The sequence below is a fragment of the Gymnogyps californianus genome, chromosome 27, assembly GCF_018139145.2.
Source record: "Gymnogyps californianus isolate 813 chromosome 27, ASM1813914v2, whole genome shotgun sequence".
Taxonomy (NCBI): domain Eukaryota; kingdom Metazoa; phylum Chordata; class Aves; order Accipitriformes; family Cathartidae; genus Gymnogyps; species Gymnogyps californianus.
Genome location: NC_059497.1, coordinates 1,385,670 through 1,400,791, shown reverse-complemented (window position 1 = coordinate 1,400,791; position 15,122 = coordinate 1,385,670). Strand labels below are relative to the sequence as shown.

Here is a 15,122-nt window from a genome sequence, read left to right as displayed (position 1 = left end):
AGCTGACTTACTTTTTTAGATGAACAGATCCTGAGAATGCAGATGTCTTTCATAGTTTCCTGTTTTTTTGATTTAAAAAAAAAAAAAGTGAAGTTGCTCAACTTCCACATTTGTGTAACCCCACGTTTGAATGACACTTGAGCTTTAACTAATTTGACAGATTCTTTTCACAAAGCAAGCGATTAAACTGCCGTGCTAACGCTTCAGGAGTCTTCTACCATCAGGTGGGCAGCAGTCCTATGGTGCGAGGTAAGGTGGAGCTGTACCGCTTATTGTCGTTACTTTTACTACTGCGAGCACAACGCACTTCTCGACTTGGCGTAGGAAACTGGGAGGTCTTCGCCGTTTGACTCTCCTGGAATGTGGGCAGCAACGGGCATGCCGTAGGAAAAGGTGACAGCGGCAAGAACAGGATGTTTACTTTCACGTTGTCAGCAATGCTTTCGTGTTGCTCACGATGTGCAGTTTGCAAGCCATGTAGTGAGAAATACCAGGGCAGGAATTCTGTAGTAGACTGGTATTTCTCTGTCTTTAAGATTCCACCCCCAAATTTGAGAAGAAAGTTATTCCTGCTTTGGTGGAAAAAGACAATGTAACTTGAAAAAGGAAAAGGGGCATTTTTTCAAAGCTGCTTCTGATTATGAAAATGTTCATAAAGTTCACTCAGTTCTAGCTGCTGCAAAAATAATACTGTGGGCGCTTTTTTAGTTACTAAATATACTCCATCCTTTTGAAAGAAGGCAGCGTGTTCATCAAAGCGTAGTGAACATGCACGTGCGTGCACAGGAGCGAGACACGGGGAAGTAGGATTCATGCTGAGTAATTGCTGGGTTTGCTGCTGTGCCTTTGTGCCGGTTGGTAGAAGATGTCTGAAAAACTGATAAAAACTAAATGAAGCCTGTGAGTTAGGAGAGGGTGACAGGTTTGTTTTGCTCTAGTGTGTGTGTGTGTGTGTGTGTACGTATATGTATATAAATATAACACTGTTTTCCCCCTCCCCTCCTTTTAGCTTCTCTTACTGTTCATTAGTGTTTGGAGAGAATGGGAGGTAGTTCCTCAAAAACAAATGCAGGTATTTTCTTCTTTAAGGAATTTTCTTAGATGCACTATTCTTGGTACTGTCCTGACTCAAAAAGGGCTGCTGTGGGGGTAGCTTAGCAGGAGATGTGTGCGTTTTGGGAGGAACTGCATGGCTGCCAAAGGCTGCTGCGGGACAGTAATAATATGAATAACTACATTTTTCTGTCTGGCGTTTCCACTTTCAGCCCTGTGATAGAGAAATGTTATACTTACAACAATATGAGTAGGCGCATGCCTCTGTGTAGTTCTTGTTGCTTGTAATATTACTGGAGAAATGAACACATTTTAAAACCAGTTTTTGATTTTTTTTTTTTTTTAATTCATTTCCAGTTACACCAGAACCCATTTCTACTACTGTCACTGTAGATACCACTGTATATTCCTCTACGGCTCACTTTAAAGCTTCAGAAGTCATATGCTGCCTTGATAAGTAAATGCTCTGCCTTTATTTCCTGACTTCAAACACAGAGTTCTCTGAGACTGCAGACCCCTTCTGTAAGGGAGCAGTTTTATGTAATACATTTTACGTCTTGGGGTTTTAAAAGGTTGCTTAGAATTTCCTAGTCTGTGCACTAGGTCTTTAATTCGTAGTGATGCTTAATGCAGATATACACCTTTCAATCTTCTGGGGCTTGGGGTAAATGATGTACTACATCTCATAAAGTTTTGGTGAATTTGAGCACTACTGATTCTTGAACGCCTCTGTTAAAACTGGGGATTCTGACACTGTTCTCTGTGTATCAACAGCCATGAAATCCTCTACCTATTGCTAGCCTTTCTCTCTGGCGTCCTGTTGGCTATTCTGGTTTTTGCAATCATCTGCCTCTTCAGAAAAAGTAAGTGGCACAGTAGAGGGAATAACGGCAGCACGATGGCAGAGCTGGTGGCAGAGAAGTGCTTAACGTCTTGTGCTGCATGTCTTAACATGGATGGTGCTAGGTTTCCGTGCTCTTCGGGCTGCATCTTACAGCACTAGGGTTTCGGAGTAACTTCTACAGATGATGTCTCCCTTGAATAATTAATGTATTGGGGAACAGGTCATTCCTGGCAGTAACTCCTCACGAATCATCCCGGGGGCTGTTTTCACGGAAGAACTAACTTCAGCACTGATGGGCTGTGGTGGGTTTGGTTTGGGTTGGGTTTTTTTCCGTCCTAACACTGGCCACACCGGGTTCTCACCAAATCTGTCAGTGGCTTTCATCCTGGCCACTCCCAGCAGGAGGGCAGGGACTTGGGCCACCCTCCTGCCTGGCCTGCCGAGCTCCTCGCTTTGCACTGAAGCTCTGGGAGAGATTTTGCAAGCTGCGTCTGAGCCTCGCGCGCTCTGGTGCCGCTCCGTCACCCCGCTCTTGAGCCTCTCTTGCGCTGCTGTCTCCAAACACGGTGCAGACAGCTGAGACTGGTATCCCTCTCCCTCCTAGAGTGTAAGAGATCCCACCAAAATCCACAGGAGCAAGTTCCCTCCCAGACAGTGACTGAGGAATCTGCTAAGAACATCCAGGTAAAAGTCACAACTATTATTTCTAATACTTTATGCAGAGACTTCAGATTCTTGACAGAATGCTAAATATTAAAGGGGGGGGGGAGAGAGAGAGAAAAGAGGTTTGCTCTTGCAAGACTCAAGTGCTAGTCGACAGTTCTTTTGACTAAGGAAAAGTGCTTTCTTTTGTGCATCCAAGGCTTCAGCCTGTGTTTATAGGAGTCCGGGGAGTAACCTGAGGAGGTACCTGGACAGTAGGAGGAAAGATATTCCTTCTCTGTTATCACAGGGCTCAAATGCCATACTCCCCACACAGTTCAAGGATTCTGGGGCTTAACTAAACCACTAATTAGGCAGGTTAAGGGAAAATCTTTTTAAAGGGCAAGCATTTCTGCAGTTTTCCTTCATGATATTTATTCTTTGGAAGCCTCTAATGCAGAGTTGACCCAGGATCATGAGCTAGACTAACAACTGGTCTGATCCAGCATAGCATTTACAAATTTCCCATGTGCAGGGACAGACTGTGACTGCCTACGGTGTGTAGCATTGAGGACAAATTAAAAGCAGGAAATTCATGCTGAGATGCAATGCCTGCACCCTCTCTAATGTTTGCAGCTTCTTTCGCATGCACAGAATGAGGTTGCCTACACCACTCTGGTCTTCCAGCCGAGTCGGACACCGATGGCTGTGTGATGATGAAGTTTCCAGTGAAATGAAGATGCTTGCACTTTCTGAACATCAAACGCTACCAGAACATTATATCAAGGCCTAAGGTGCTCTGAGAAATGCCAGCACTGCCATACGTAACATCAGCTCATTTTATAGTGAAAAGGGGAAACTAATGTCTCCTATTCCAAGCTGCTTGCCAATGGTTGTGGACAAATTGCTTTTTATACTGTATTTCCTCATCTGTAGAAATCTCACTGCACTTGTAAAGTTTCTGTTTGTGTGTTTGCTATTGCTTTGAACTACCAAAGAGAACTGAGAAATGGAAATGTTGCTCTGTGTCTGTTCGTGTCTGCGCCCTTATGTTTCCCTTTTCTGTCACCGACTATAGCATTTTTCTTATTTTTTGGTTGCCAAGTGCTCTGATTAGTTATTTTCTGCTTATTGAAGTTATGATAATGAAAGTTTTGTATGCAAACGTCTGCTTCCTGATTGGCTCACATAAAAGAAATGCACAATCACAGTGTGACAGTCACAATTTCTGGAAACATTCATTCATGTGTTATTACCCGTAGTGTTCTAAATATAGTGTAAAAACTTAAAAATCATCCCCTTTTCATAAGCTGGGCAATAAGTTACCACTAGTGACTCGGTGTTAGCAGCCACGGAGAAGCGGCTCTGCATGTCCCTGCGCCCACGGGTGGGAGGTTTGGTGTCCGCCTAAGCACAGCCACCTCCATCTCTTGTTCAACGCTGCTCGGGCACGGCTGAACCGGAGCGAAGTCCCCTGGCGCCTGCACAAGCCTCCTTCTTTCTGGGCACCGGAGAGCGTCAGATCCTTGCAGGCCTTGCTCTTTGCTGCAAACGCAGGCGTTTGCGTGCCTGCTACTGCAAGCGCCTCTCGGCAGGACTCTCTCCCAGGCAGGACTCTCTCCCAGGCAGGACTCTCTCCCAGGCAGGACTCTCCCAGGCAGGACTCTCTCCTAGGCAGGACAAGCGCCTCGGCTCCCGCAGCCCCCGGCGCGCTGCGGCTGCGGGCGGCGAGGCTGACACCGGAGCGGCTTCCAACGGGCGGGACCGGGCTGTGCCGCCTGATGGCAGCACGGAGCCGCGGGTGGGCGCCGGGGCTGGGCCCGGCTCGGCTCGGCTCGGCTCGGCTCAGCTGGGCCGCGCCTGGGCCCTCGCCGAGCAGCGGCTAGCAGAGCGGTGGCTCCGGGAGGGCTCGCCCCGCCGCCGTGGTGGCCGCGGGCGCTGGTGGAAGCGCAGGGGAGCAGCGCGGAGCCGGTGCCCGAACGGCGTTAAGTTCTGCAAGCTGGCTTGAGAGCCCGGCGGGTGAGGCTGCTGAGCGTTCTGCAGCGCCAGGAGCAGAACTTGCCGTCTTTGTTTTGCTCCTGTCTGCTCTCGTCTCAGTCACGGCAGCTTCTTCAGGCGCTGCCTAATAGAGAAAACAGCATATTACTCCTCAAGACGTGCGGCTGCCGAGAGGTTCGTGAGGGGTGATTGTGGTTGGTGCACAATTTGTTTGTTTAAAATTAATAACAATGTTACTCTGCTGCCTGGCAGCAACTGAGAAATAAGGTGCTCTGAAAATTTACCTGGCTTGCACAAATGTTCCTTCACCATACCAACAAGAATTCTACCTTCCTGTGTCAGATACTGTTAGATCCTGTGTTAGAAGTGCAAGAAAAGGTGACTCACCACAGGCTTCCCTCCCTGCCGAGCCCAGCTAGGATGTTGGGTTTTTCATGTAGGTGTTTCCTCACCGTGAATCGTACTGCGACTTAGCACAACCATTTCATCTACTTTGTGAAACATCGCCAACCGCAGCCCAGCAATTTTGTGTGCCTACCTAGAGAGCTGAGTGTGGTACAGCCCTTGGAGATGGAGCGTGACGGAGAACCTCCGTTGTTGCATGGCTGCTAACGAGCCTCAGACTCATCCCAGAGCACACGTCTGTCCCTTTCCCACGCCAAGAGCTCTGTATAGCCATACACAGCTTTTAATGGTAGCCATCGGCCAACTCTTTGTTTTATAGACAGACGGAGGAATTTGGGACAACTGCATCTGCTAATCAGACTAGAGGAGGGGTTTCACTATTCTGGCTCTGCCATTTTCACTATTTCAGTAGGTTTCTGCTAGAGGTGTTTGTACTTGTGGTCTCCCTAAAGACAAGCTTTCTCAGCAGGAATTTGCAAGGAATTTCCCTGGGTATGGGAAAGTCCAGTACAAATTGTCCAACCCTAGGAGGGTGGGTGGCAACGGCTCACGGGTTAAATGGTGCTTTGAAGGATGCATGGATGGTAGTGGCCTATGCTATTCCCTGGCATTTTGGAATTGACGTCCGGTTGCAATGTGAAAAGGATGGATTATTAGAGCTACAGCGATGATGTTGACGTGACTGTCAGGCTGCGTTTCCCTCAGCCAGCATTGGGTCAGCTCTCGTAGGAGAGCTAAATCCTTTGCTCTCCCTGGGTGATATTTGTATACACGTGGACTGTTGGTACGTGCCTTCACCCATCTTCACATCTAGTTTAAGCGTTATTCAGCCTGTTTGATCTCTGCCTGGGGCTGAAGCCACAACTACTTCCAGAGTAACTGCTAGAAGTGAGAACCAGGGACCTAGACCTGCATGGATGTTTTCCAGCCAGCCCCACCGCTGGCAGAAGCCAGCTGACGAACGCTCTCCCACGGCCGGGGAACTGTTCCTCCGGTGGCCTCGTGGCGAGAGGCTGGGTCCCGCTCTGGTGAGCGTCCTGCTGCATCACTGGAAGGTGAGCTGCTGCCCGGGGTTCCCTCTCGGGGGGCTGAGCGGGGTCAGCCAGCTTGCTGAGACTGCTCTCCTTTGCAGCTTGCTGTCGGAAGGCAGGACGGCTTCCCCTGCTCTCAGTCCTCTCTGTTTCTGTTCTTTCTCCATATCCTTATGCCTTGTTCTCTTGGAGTTTGACAGGCAGCCTGCGAGGAATTTGGTGCGGTGTTGCTCCCTCTTTTCTCAATTTCTCAAAAATACATAGGCAAAGTTTCCTGTGCGTCATTCTAGTGAATAATTTTCTGCTCTTTAGGTGGGACCTGTTTTTTCTGCTGAAAGCAATCAGTTCTATCAACCGATAATGAGAGATCATGCAGCAAAACTCTGGTGTACTTACGCAGTGACTTCCTTTGCTGGCCTGTTTATTAGTAGAGTTGAACAGGGCAGAGCTTTAGCCTGTGACAAGGGGTACATCAGATAATAAATTGAGATGTCTGATCTCAGCTAAAGGAGCAGACGCCAACACTTTCTGAGATAAATAACGGAATGATGCACTCTCTTTTCTGCTTTTTCTAGACCACTTTTATTATTTAAAGATGGAGAAAAAAGAGCCTGGCCTTTAATGACCTATTTTCAGCTTGACCCAGCCTAAAAACAGGCTGTGTGAACTGTGCTGTAATATTTACTGCAATTTCTTTGCTGTCCTAGTCAGGACACGGACTAAAACAGTGTGGAGACTTCATGCAGGCTGCTTTTTTGATTGTCATGGGAGGCGAGCAGGCTGAATTAATATAAAATCCATCTAGTATTTATTATTATTCATGAAAATGTGACAACACTGGCTGCAGCACAAGTTGACCAGACTCAAGTTTTGTCTAAATTGACAGAGAAGACAAAGGGTGTAGGAACAGTCAGTGAGGACACGCCTGGACTGCGAGCTGCTGTATTACCAAAAACAAAGAACACATTTATCCTATTTTTCAGTGGACGCAACCAATCCTTATGTGAAAAAAACCAACACTGGACAAAATTTCTCCTAAGTATCTCTTCTGTATTTTGAAACGGTTTAATACAAAGATTTATATAGACACGTATTTACATACACCTTTGGAGTAGTCTTCAGTTCTGTAACAGGTTGCTACAAAAAGAGCAACTGCTCTTTGGGTTTACAGAGGAGACTTGCAGCAAATTACACTTAAATCAGGTGTTAGGAAAACAGTTTGTGATTGTAGGGAGAATTAAGCACGGGAATATGCTGTGCAGGAAGAATCCCCCAAATGGATGGTTTTTAGTAACAAATTAGGAAAATGCATCCTTGATGGTTTTGGGATAGTCGATTCTGTCCTTGGTCAGGTAGCTGGGGGAGGAGGGAAGAACTTGAAGATATCATTAGTTTATTTTTTTGACAGTGATCTCTTCCTGGCATGCTCCCCGTCCCCAGCGAATCTCATTAATGAATACTTCAGTGTGTTCGGCAGTTCGGCTCTTGCCTGGTGCTCTGTGTCTGAGGTCAATTTTGCAGGTTTCTGGGGTGAGCATTGTCTTGATTTAAAAGCCATGAAAGTCTCCCACTGACAGGATCTCCCCCGAAGAAGAGGAGGGTCGCCAAAGTCAGTGCAGCTTCTGGCCTTTCAGCTGAGGTGGTCAGCAGCGGGCCCAGCGGCAGGTCGCTTCACAGTGCAGGTCATCTGCAGGTGGAGGTGTCGCAGGAGATGCTCTGGTTTTATGGGACAGATGCTACCGGGCAAAAAAAAAAAATTAGGGCAAGCCCGGCTGTGTGTACGCAAGGGGCCTATGGCTGGGCAAAAAGAGAAAGCAAAATTGCAACAAAGACTTCTCAGTCTTGACTTAAAACGAGAAATGAACAAGCAGTGGTTTTTGCCAGCTGGGCATGGATCCGAGCTGGGGAACTAGGAGCAAAAAGTCTGCCTTGTTAACAGTGCTTTGGGTCGCTGGTCTACCAAATAACGCTCAAGCCAATAAATAAAAACTGGAAGGTGCTGTTAAATGAAGATGCTTGCCTGGAAGATCTGGGCTTGGTAGAGCACCCACCAAGCAGAATTCTCTGTGGTACAATAATGCAGAAGATCATACATGATCCTTTCGGGCTTAACGTCAAATGTGCATCAGATTAAGTACGAGGAGCTTGCCCTTATCATAAAACAGTTTGTGCAAGAGTGGGAGTAGATGAAACAGAACATACATCTTCCCATGAGTTTCTTAACAAAGCAAAGTGGTTTATCAATGGTCTGGTATATACTGGCAGGTCAACATTCGTTCTTTATTTATGACTGTTGGTCTGTTGTTTGCTCTGTAAGAACTGAGTCTGGTTTTTTGCACAGGATATAGGTCCTTAAAATTAACAGGTACGTGTTTTTGAACTTCTTTATCTTGCAAGCATAGACAATGGGGTTCATGGCAGAATTGGCATGGGATAACAGGATTCCCAAGTACATCAAATACTGGGGGATCTGACACTCAGGGTAAAAATAGGAAACACAGTTTATAATGCACAGAGGCAACCAGGATATTGCAAACAGGCAGAGAACAAGTGCTAGAGATTTGGCTGTCTTGAACTCCTGTCCGTAAAAACCTCCTGCCCCTCTCACATTGGTTGTACCTTGACTTAGCTTTGTCCGGATGATGTAAAAGATTTCAACATACAGAGCACACATGATAAGCAGAGGGACAAGGGTCCACGTGAAGAAGCCAAAATATACCATGTAATCCATCCTCATCACAGAGGTGAATTGACACCTGAGAAAGTCCGAGTTTCTTGGTTCTGTCTTGTTCCATCCAAACATGGGGACTAATCCTACCAGCAGGGACACAGACCAGCACAAGCTCAGTGCCCACCAAACTCTTCTCTCTGTAGTGATTATTTTATATCTGTTGGGGAAGAAAACCCAGGCCGTGTTAAGCAGAAGTTTTTAAAATAGTTAAGGATGGTTTCAAGAACTCGCATGTTCAAATACTACAGGTTCATTGTCACAAGATGAAGCATTAACTTTTTTGGGGGAGGGAAACCAAATCTTATTTTGAGACAAGCCCTAACTCTTCATTTGTAACAGTTACTTTGCAGCATGTATAAGAACTATGCTTAACTTCCCCTCTCTGTAATTGGATGTTTTCAGCTATTTCGTTTCTTGTTTCATTATCATCTTAGTGCTCCTCTTGCCTAGATATTGCTTTTCTACTGTTAGCAGTCCTATCTTATTTCTCAGCCTCCTTGGGCGTACCTTGGTTTATGCCATTTGTAGGACCAAACTGTTCTTTCATTCTTCAATGGTATAGGTCCTTTCCCCATAAAAAATATGACTTCTTTCATGCTTGAGGTTATGCTTTGCATTTCTATCTTACATACTTTTCCATTCAAATATAAAAAGTGAATGACTCCTTAAGTTAGCCCTTAATAAGTCTTACTTAAGTAAGTGTTACTTATTTTCAGCAAACACTAAAAGGAATTTTATTTAAAAGCCTAGCCTCAGAAACCCAAAGAAGTCTATAGTACTCTCAGCATCCTGCACAATTAACAAAACATCTGAAGAATTCAACTGTTTGACCACAGACTTTTCCTGTGGCCAAATTCTGATCAGCAATAGCACCAAGCTATCGGCCGCGCACGAACACCCCCGGGGTCTGTCCACGCTGCATTATTAACTGCAGGGAGTCGTTTCTGCCCTAGAAAGCTCGTCTTGGGTGGGCTTTTAGGCACAGGTATTTTCTCCACGCGCAAGCATGCATTTAGAGTAAATATTTGTTAGAAAAGGGCCAAGTTAAGGAGGAGCGAGGAGGTGGCACCCGTGGGGCAGAGGCTGGGCATGGGACAGCTGGCAGGAGCGGGGCGAGCGGAGGGGCCCGTGGTGGTCCAGCGCTCACCTGGTTGGCAGCTTCACTCGCAGGTACCTGTCGACTGCGATGGCCAGGAGGGAAAGGATGGACGCGTTAGTGAAAACCACCATCAGGCAGCACATAAACAGGCAGGCGTAGAAGTGGATGCTGATGCCCAGACTCACCACGATGGCCAGGGGCATGACGAGGATCCCCACCGCGATATCAGCCAGCGCCAGGGAAACGATGAAGTACAGAGTCGTGTTCTGAAACGTCGAGTTCAGCTTCACCACCCAGATGACCAGGATGTTACCCACAGTGGCAAACAAAGCAACCAAGCACTCAGTACCGATGTAAATCCCATCCAGGCTGCTCAGCGCCAGGCTGTCGTTTGGCATGATGAGTTGCTGGAGATGCTCCCACGCTGGCTTGAGCTGCAGAAGGGAGCATGGGCGTCAATGACCGTGTGTGGGATTCGTCCTCGGTGTCTGGTACTCAGTTGTTCCAGTGACTCTCCGGCGTGCAAACCTCTTCCAGTGTTTCACATCCTCGGCACTGGGGCAGCAAATCAGCTGTTGCCTTTCCACAGAGCTGCAAATACCTTAGCATCCAGGAACCGTTCCCCTCTCTGGACACATCTCCTGAAGCTCACAGCATCCCTTCAGCAGCCTGGTATCAGTAAAGTACTTTACTTTGGAAAGTTATTTTGAAGGAAAAAAATAGAAAAGCTTCCACAAGCCTGCTTACCAGCAACCTATAAACAAATACTTTAACTGCTTCCTCTTCCAAGCCACGGTTTTAGAAGTGGGAGAACTATAACCAGAGATGACTGTGCAAAGCTGCCACTTATCAATCTAGATAATCATTCTGCAGTCACTATAGGAAATGAGGCAGTTCAGGGGACATTAGAAGGGTGTTTTGTTAAATTCCAGTACTTGATTTAATTCAGGGTATACCATTTCAGTTAAGGCCCTGAGGTGGCTGAAAAATGCTCTTTACTTGGACCTTTCTCAGTCTGACAAGAACAGTCGTAATGCAGGTGACGTTTTCAGTGAGAGCCCTCATTTCTGCGAGAAATCGGTATGACGACCAACCAAGTCATGTTCGGAGAGTGGCATACTTTCCTATGCTTTGTTTATGGCAGACGGAGAAACTGAGGAAAGGTGTAGGAAGTGATGGGAAGTAGCGGGGAGAGGGTGTGAAAGCTGTGATCCGCTTGCTGCGGGTGAGCCCGGCAGCGCGTGGTGCCTTGCTCCTTGACGTGGGTCTGCAGTGAAGGAGCTGCTCCCATTTCAGATGAAACTGAGAAGAGATGCAAACATGTGAGCTCGTGTCAGCCTGCGAGTCGCAGGGTAACCTGGCTCTTGGGCAAACAGAAATGCACGCTCTCCAGGAATGAGCAAATAGCAAGCAAACGATTAGGTGGATAGTGCCGTATTAGCGTCGCGAAGCCTTAAGCAAACATGGGTAGTATTTGGTTTTCTGGGCACCGAGTCCTCCATCGCTTCCGCCTAACTTTCTGGCAAAACTGACAATGGGGAAGTGAAATCAGCCCTGGGAGGAAACAGAGCCAGAAATAAATGAGACTTCTTTATTCTCTGCTGTCAAAAGAGTGGGACAAATTCTGCTTCCACGAAATCGATGTAAGTGCTTCTTGCTCCCTGACTGGAGGGCGTTTTGGTAGAATTACTGCTGGGAAAATGGTGAGCTGTCTATAGACAGTCCCGGTCTGCAACTGAACTAGGCTGTGCTGGTTTTCTAATCAAATCTGACACAAGATATCTGTGGGTGCAGGAGATAAATCCCGGGAGAGGCATGTGAAGGTCACAGCTGGGATGTATGCTAGGCTTTTGCAAGCTGGATGAGTTACTTCTCTGGGAAGTACCTGGGAAGGAGCGGGCAGCCGGCACTTTGCAGCTTTGAGCAGACATGGGAAATGTCTGTGTCCTCCTAGCTGCTGGCCAGGCGTGGGTAAGAGCGCTCCCCGCTTCCTGCGCTCGCTGTGCATCTCCTCTCTTGACCTCAACTGCCAGCTTCCTTTTTCTGTCGTCTCCTCCTGCGGCTGCAGCCAGGCGCCTCTCGCAGAGACAGCTTCTGCAAAGCTGGCTTACAGGGGCTTTAATGGGGCCCACCCTCCTCCGCTGCCCTGTGCCTGCTGTAAACGCAGCTCCTGAGAACAAGAACTTGGTACTGCCTGGGACCTTAGGGGAGCAGCTTGTGTAAGAGAGTCAAAAGAAAATGTTTCTCCCTCCATTTGCCTTTTGCTCACCCAAAATCCAGCTGAGTGTCTTCACATTCGCCCTCCCCACCTCTTCTTTGTGGCAGGGAAACGGACTAGGTCACTCAAGGCCCCTTGGCCCTGTTTTCTCTGATGCTACACCTACACTGCATGTAGTATAGACTGAGCAGGCTTTAAAGAAGCTCAGAGACAGAGCAATCTAGCTGCAGTGCCACAGAGCTGTGCATTGGCTAATTCACCCTGCTAGGCAGCACAGAGCACCCAGCTGGGGAGGAGATCGTGTGTTTGGGGCTAAAATAGACCAGCAAAATTACCACATGCAACAGGTAGCCCTTGTGGTTTGGTCATACTGTGATGCTGCCACGATATAATGTTGACTCTTCTACAAAAGCGTACGTAAATGTGCTGAAACCTCAGGGAGACAGAAGGATGTTACAGGGTTTGTTATAGAAGGTCTGATAAATGGATCTTCATGGACAATTTGCTCCGCTCATCTTTAGAGAGTTGTGTATGCAGATCGGAAAGTGTGCAAAATTCTGAATGAGGGACTAAATGTAAGGCAGATCAGGGAGGAGCTGGCTTCTGACCTGGCTGTTGGAGGAAAAAAAAGAATTCAGCGCAGCATTTCTTAATTTTGGATGTAAACAGCCTCAGACATCCAAAATGTCAGTAGGCAGCCTGGATGCGATCTATATCATGATAGAGTGTGTTATTGGGATATTTGCAGTGGTGGGCAATGCGTTGGTGATCTGGGCAGTGAAGCTGAACCCAGCGCTTCAGAAGACCACCTTCTTTTACATCGTTTCCCTGGCACTCACTGACATTGCCATGGGGATCCTTGTCACGCCGCTGGCTGTCATGGTGAGCCTGGGAGTTGTCATCCATTTCTACTCCTGCCTGTTCATGTGCTGCCTGATGATGATCTTTTCTCATGCCTCGATCCTGTCTCTCCTGGCCATCGCAGTCGACAGGTACCTGCGAGTGAAGCTGCCGATCAGGTGAGTCTGGGCGAAGGTCCTGTCCTTGAAGTTTGAATAAGGTGGTGGTCTTCAGGTTTTCCCCTGGGAGACAACCATACTGCTCTACTGATCTGAGTCAAAATGAACCAGTATTTCTGAGGAAAAGGTTTGACCCTGCATCTGTGGGTTCTCATTTAAAAGGGATCAGTGACCGTTTGGAGGTTCCCCTGTAGTTTCAAAATGCATTTTAAATATCAGAAGCTGCTGAGGACCAACTGCACAGAACTGTGCTTAACTCGAATTAGACCAACCAGAAATGAGTGCTTAAAAGCACAAGTTCCTGAGTATTGTAGTTCTTTTTTCTGAAGAATTGTATCTAACATGGCTGATGCTTCCTGCCCACCCAGGTACAGGGCAGCCGTCACAAAGAAAAGGATTTGTGTGATCCTGGGACTCTGCTGGCTCGTGTCCGTGCTGGTGGGGCTGGTCCCCATGCTGGGGTGGAACCAGCACACGGGCAGCTCCAGCTACATCGAGTGTCACTATCTGGCTGTGATAAGAATGGATTATGTGGTGTATTTCAGCTTCTTTGCCTGGATCCTCCTTCCCTTGCTCATCATGTGTGCCCTCTACACGGAGATTTTCTACATCATGTGGATAAAACTAAGCCCGAGCTCAGCAAGCCCTCCCGGAGGAGAAATGGTTTGTGGGAAGGAATACAAAGTGGCCAAATATCTGGCCCTCATCCTCTTCTTGTTTGCAGTGTCTTGGCTGCCTCTGGGCATCCTGAACTGCATTTTGTACTTCTGCCCCTCCTGCGCCATCCCGCAGCCTCTGATGTACCTGGGCATCCTGCTGTCTCACGCCAACTCAGCCATGAACCCCGTCGTCTATGCCTTCAAAATACAGAAGTTCAAAGAAACATACACTTTCATTCTGAGGACTTACATCCTGCTCCGGAAGTCGGAGTCAGTTATTCCTAGCGCGGAGCACACAGCGGAGCTGGGAGCGAGCACCATCTGAGCTGTGCCCCGCTCCTCAGTCTCTCCGGGCTGGATACAACAACTGAAACAGCGTGGGAGCGACACGAGTGGGCTGAAAACGGCACAGACACCAAGACGCGTTTCTCACACCGCGCATTCTGAAGCAGCAGTTGTGTGTGTATTTCTGTGTTCAGCTAATTAAGCTCTGGACGGTGGAATGCCGAGTTCAGGTGCCCAGCCAGCTCCCCAAACTAACTCCCTCCTTTGCGTTTCCGAGGCAGAAGGTGTGCGAGGTTTGGGACAGGGTGGTAGCTCGACGGGGCAGTGCTGGGGGAGAGGTTACCCTTGCTCATGCTTACGGCTGTTTTGCTCTGTTAATAAAAAGCATTCCCGGGCTCTGCGGGCAGGGTTTGGCCGGGCCTGGGCGGCAGCCAGCAGCTGCCGGGAGGCGGCAGCGGTTCCCCGCGGGGCCGGGTCCCAGCTGGGACCCTCACCAGATGCGGGGTCTTCCTCACCCTCCCGGGGTACCCATTTCCCAAGCCCTGGCCCTCTCTCTTGGGCTGGCCCAAGTATTTCTGCAGCCGCTGGGTGAGCCGGGGCAGGAGCCACTTCTGCCGGAGCTCAGACCGACCACGAAACACAGCGCAAGGCTCTTGCACGCAGCCCACGAGTGGACTCCTGCAGCAAACCACAGGCTGACATTAGCCTTTGGCACTACTTCTGCCCCTGCTAACAGCTCTTCCTTTAAGAGTATTTGCTTTGTCTTTTCAGCTCTATTTAAGGAAACTCTTTCTCAAATTGGTGGAGCTACAAAGAAACGCTCTGGCACGTTGCCACAGAACAAACCTCCCTCTAAATGCTAAGGTACTATAGGATGTAACAAGAAGCCAGACCCTGGCTGCCAGATTTCTGGTTGCACAAAGAGCAGCGCAGCAAAATGCAGTCAAGAGGACCCAGGCCTGGGCGGGGGGCTCAGAGGCGAGCTGCTGGCAGGAGGGTGCTTCACGGTCCGAAAATACCCGCCTCAATGGGACAGCAGCACCCGCTTGTGGAAAGGTGCTTTGGAACGGAAGGAAAACGAGCAGCCTTTGCACGTGGTTTTGCTTGCACCAGCCCATAAAATTTAATAGCATTAGAT

At 48.2% G+C, this 15,122-nt stretch overlaps 3 protein-coding genes across 3 annotated transcripts; 2 read left to right on the top strand and 1 right to left on the bottom strand.

Moving 5' to 3' along the window:
• Positions 1-120: 120 nt before the first annotated feature.
• LOC127026283 (transmembrane protein C1orf162 homolog) lies at positions 121-3,555 on the top strand. Its single transcript, XM_050911456.1, has 6 exons — positions 121-249; positions 1,010-1,072; positions 1,411-1,501; positions 1,816-1,916; positions 2,502-2,581; positions 3,194-3,555. The coding sequence occupies exons 2-6, from the start codon at positions 1,042-1,044 to the stop codon at positions 3,251-3,253; spliced, it is 363 nt and encodes a 120-aa protein (XP_050767413.1). The 5' UTR covers positions 121-249; positions 1,010-1,041; the 3' UTR covers positions 3,254-3,555.
• Positions 3,556-8,257: 4,702 nt separating this feature from the next.
• Positions 8,258-10,201, bottom strand: ADORA3 (adenosine A3 receptor). The gene is made up of 2 exons (XM_050911458.1): positions 9,852-10,201; positions 8,258-8,861 (listed from the first exon to the last, which is right to left on the bottom strand). The coding sequence occupies exons 1-2, from the start codon at positions 10,199-10,201 to the stop codon at positions 8,258-8,260; spliced, it is 954 nt and encodes a 317-aa protein (XP_050767415.1).
• A 2,501-nt stretch (positions 10,202-12,702) lies between these two features.
• On the top strand, positions 12,703-14,024 carry LOC127026097 (adenosine receptor A3-like). The gene is made up of 2 exons (XM_050911167.1): positions 12,703-13,040; positions 13,409-14,024. Exons 1-2 carry the CDS (start codon positions 12,706-12,708, stop codon positions 14,022-14,024), a joined length of 951 nt encoding a protein of 316 aa, XP_050767124.1. The 5' UTR covers positions 12,703-12,705.
• Positions 14,025-15,122: the final 1,098 nt, after the last annotated feature.

Coding starts and splice junctions, on each gene's coding strand:
- LOC127026283 (XM_050911456.1), top strand. CDS start 1,042: ATGGGAGGTAGTTCCTCAAAAACAAATGCAG. Junction 1,502..1,815: donor GCTTCAGAAGTCATATGCTG/CCTTGATAAGTA, acceptor ACACTGTTCTCT/GTGTATCAACAGCCATGAAA. Junction 2,582..3,193: donor AATCTGCTAAGAACATCCAG/GTAAAAGTCACA, acceptor TCGCATGCACAG/AATGAGGTTGCCTACACCAC.
- ADORA3 (XM_050911458.1), bottom strand. CDS start 10,201: ATGCCAAACGACAGCCTGGCGCTGAGCAGCCTGGATGGGATTTACATC. Junction 8,862..9,851: donor CGAGTGAAGCTGCCAACCAG/GTGAGCGCTGGA, acceptor CTTCCCCAACAG/ATATAAAATAATCACTACAG.
- LOC127026097 (XM_050911167.1), top strand. CDS start 12,706: ATGTCAGTAGGCAGCCTGGATGCGATCTATATCATGATAGAGTGTGTT. Junction 13,041..13,408: donor CGAGTGAAGCTGCCGATCAG/GTGAGTCTGGGC, acceptor CTGCCCACCCAG/GTACAGGGCAGCCGTCACAA.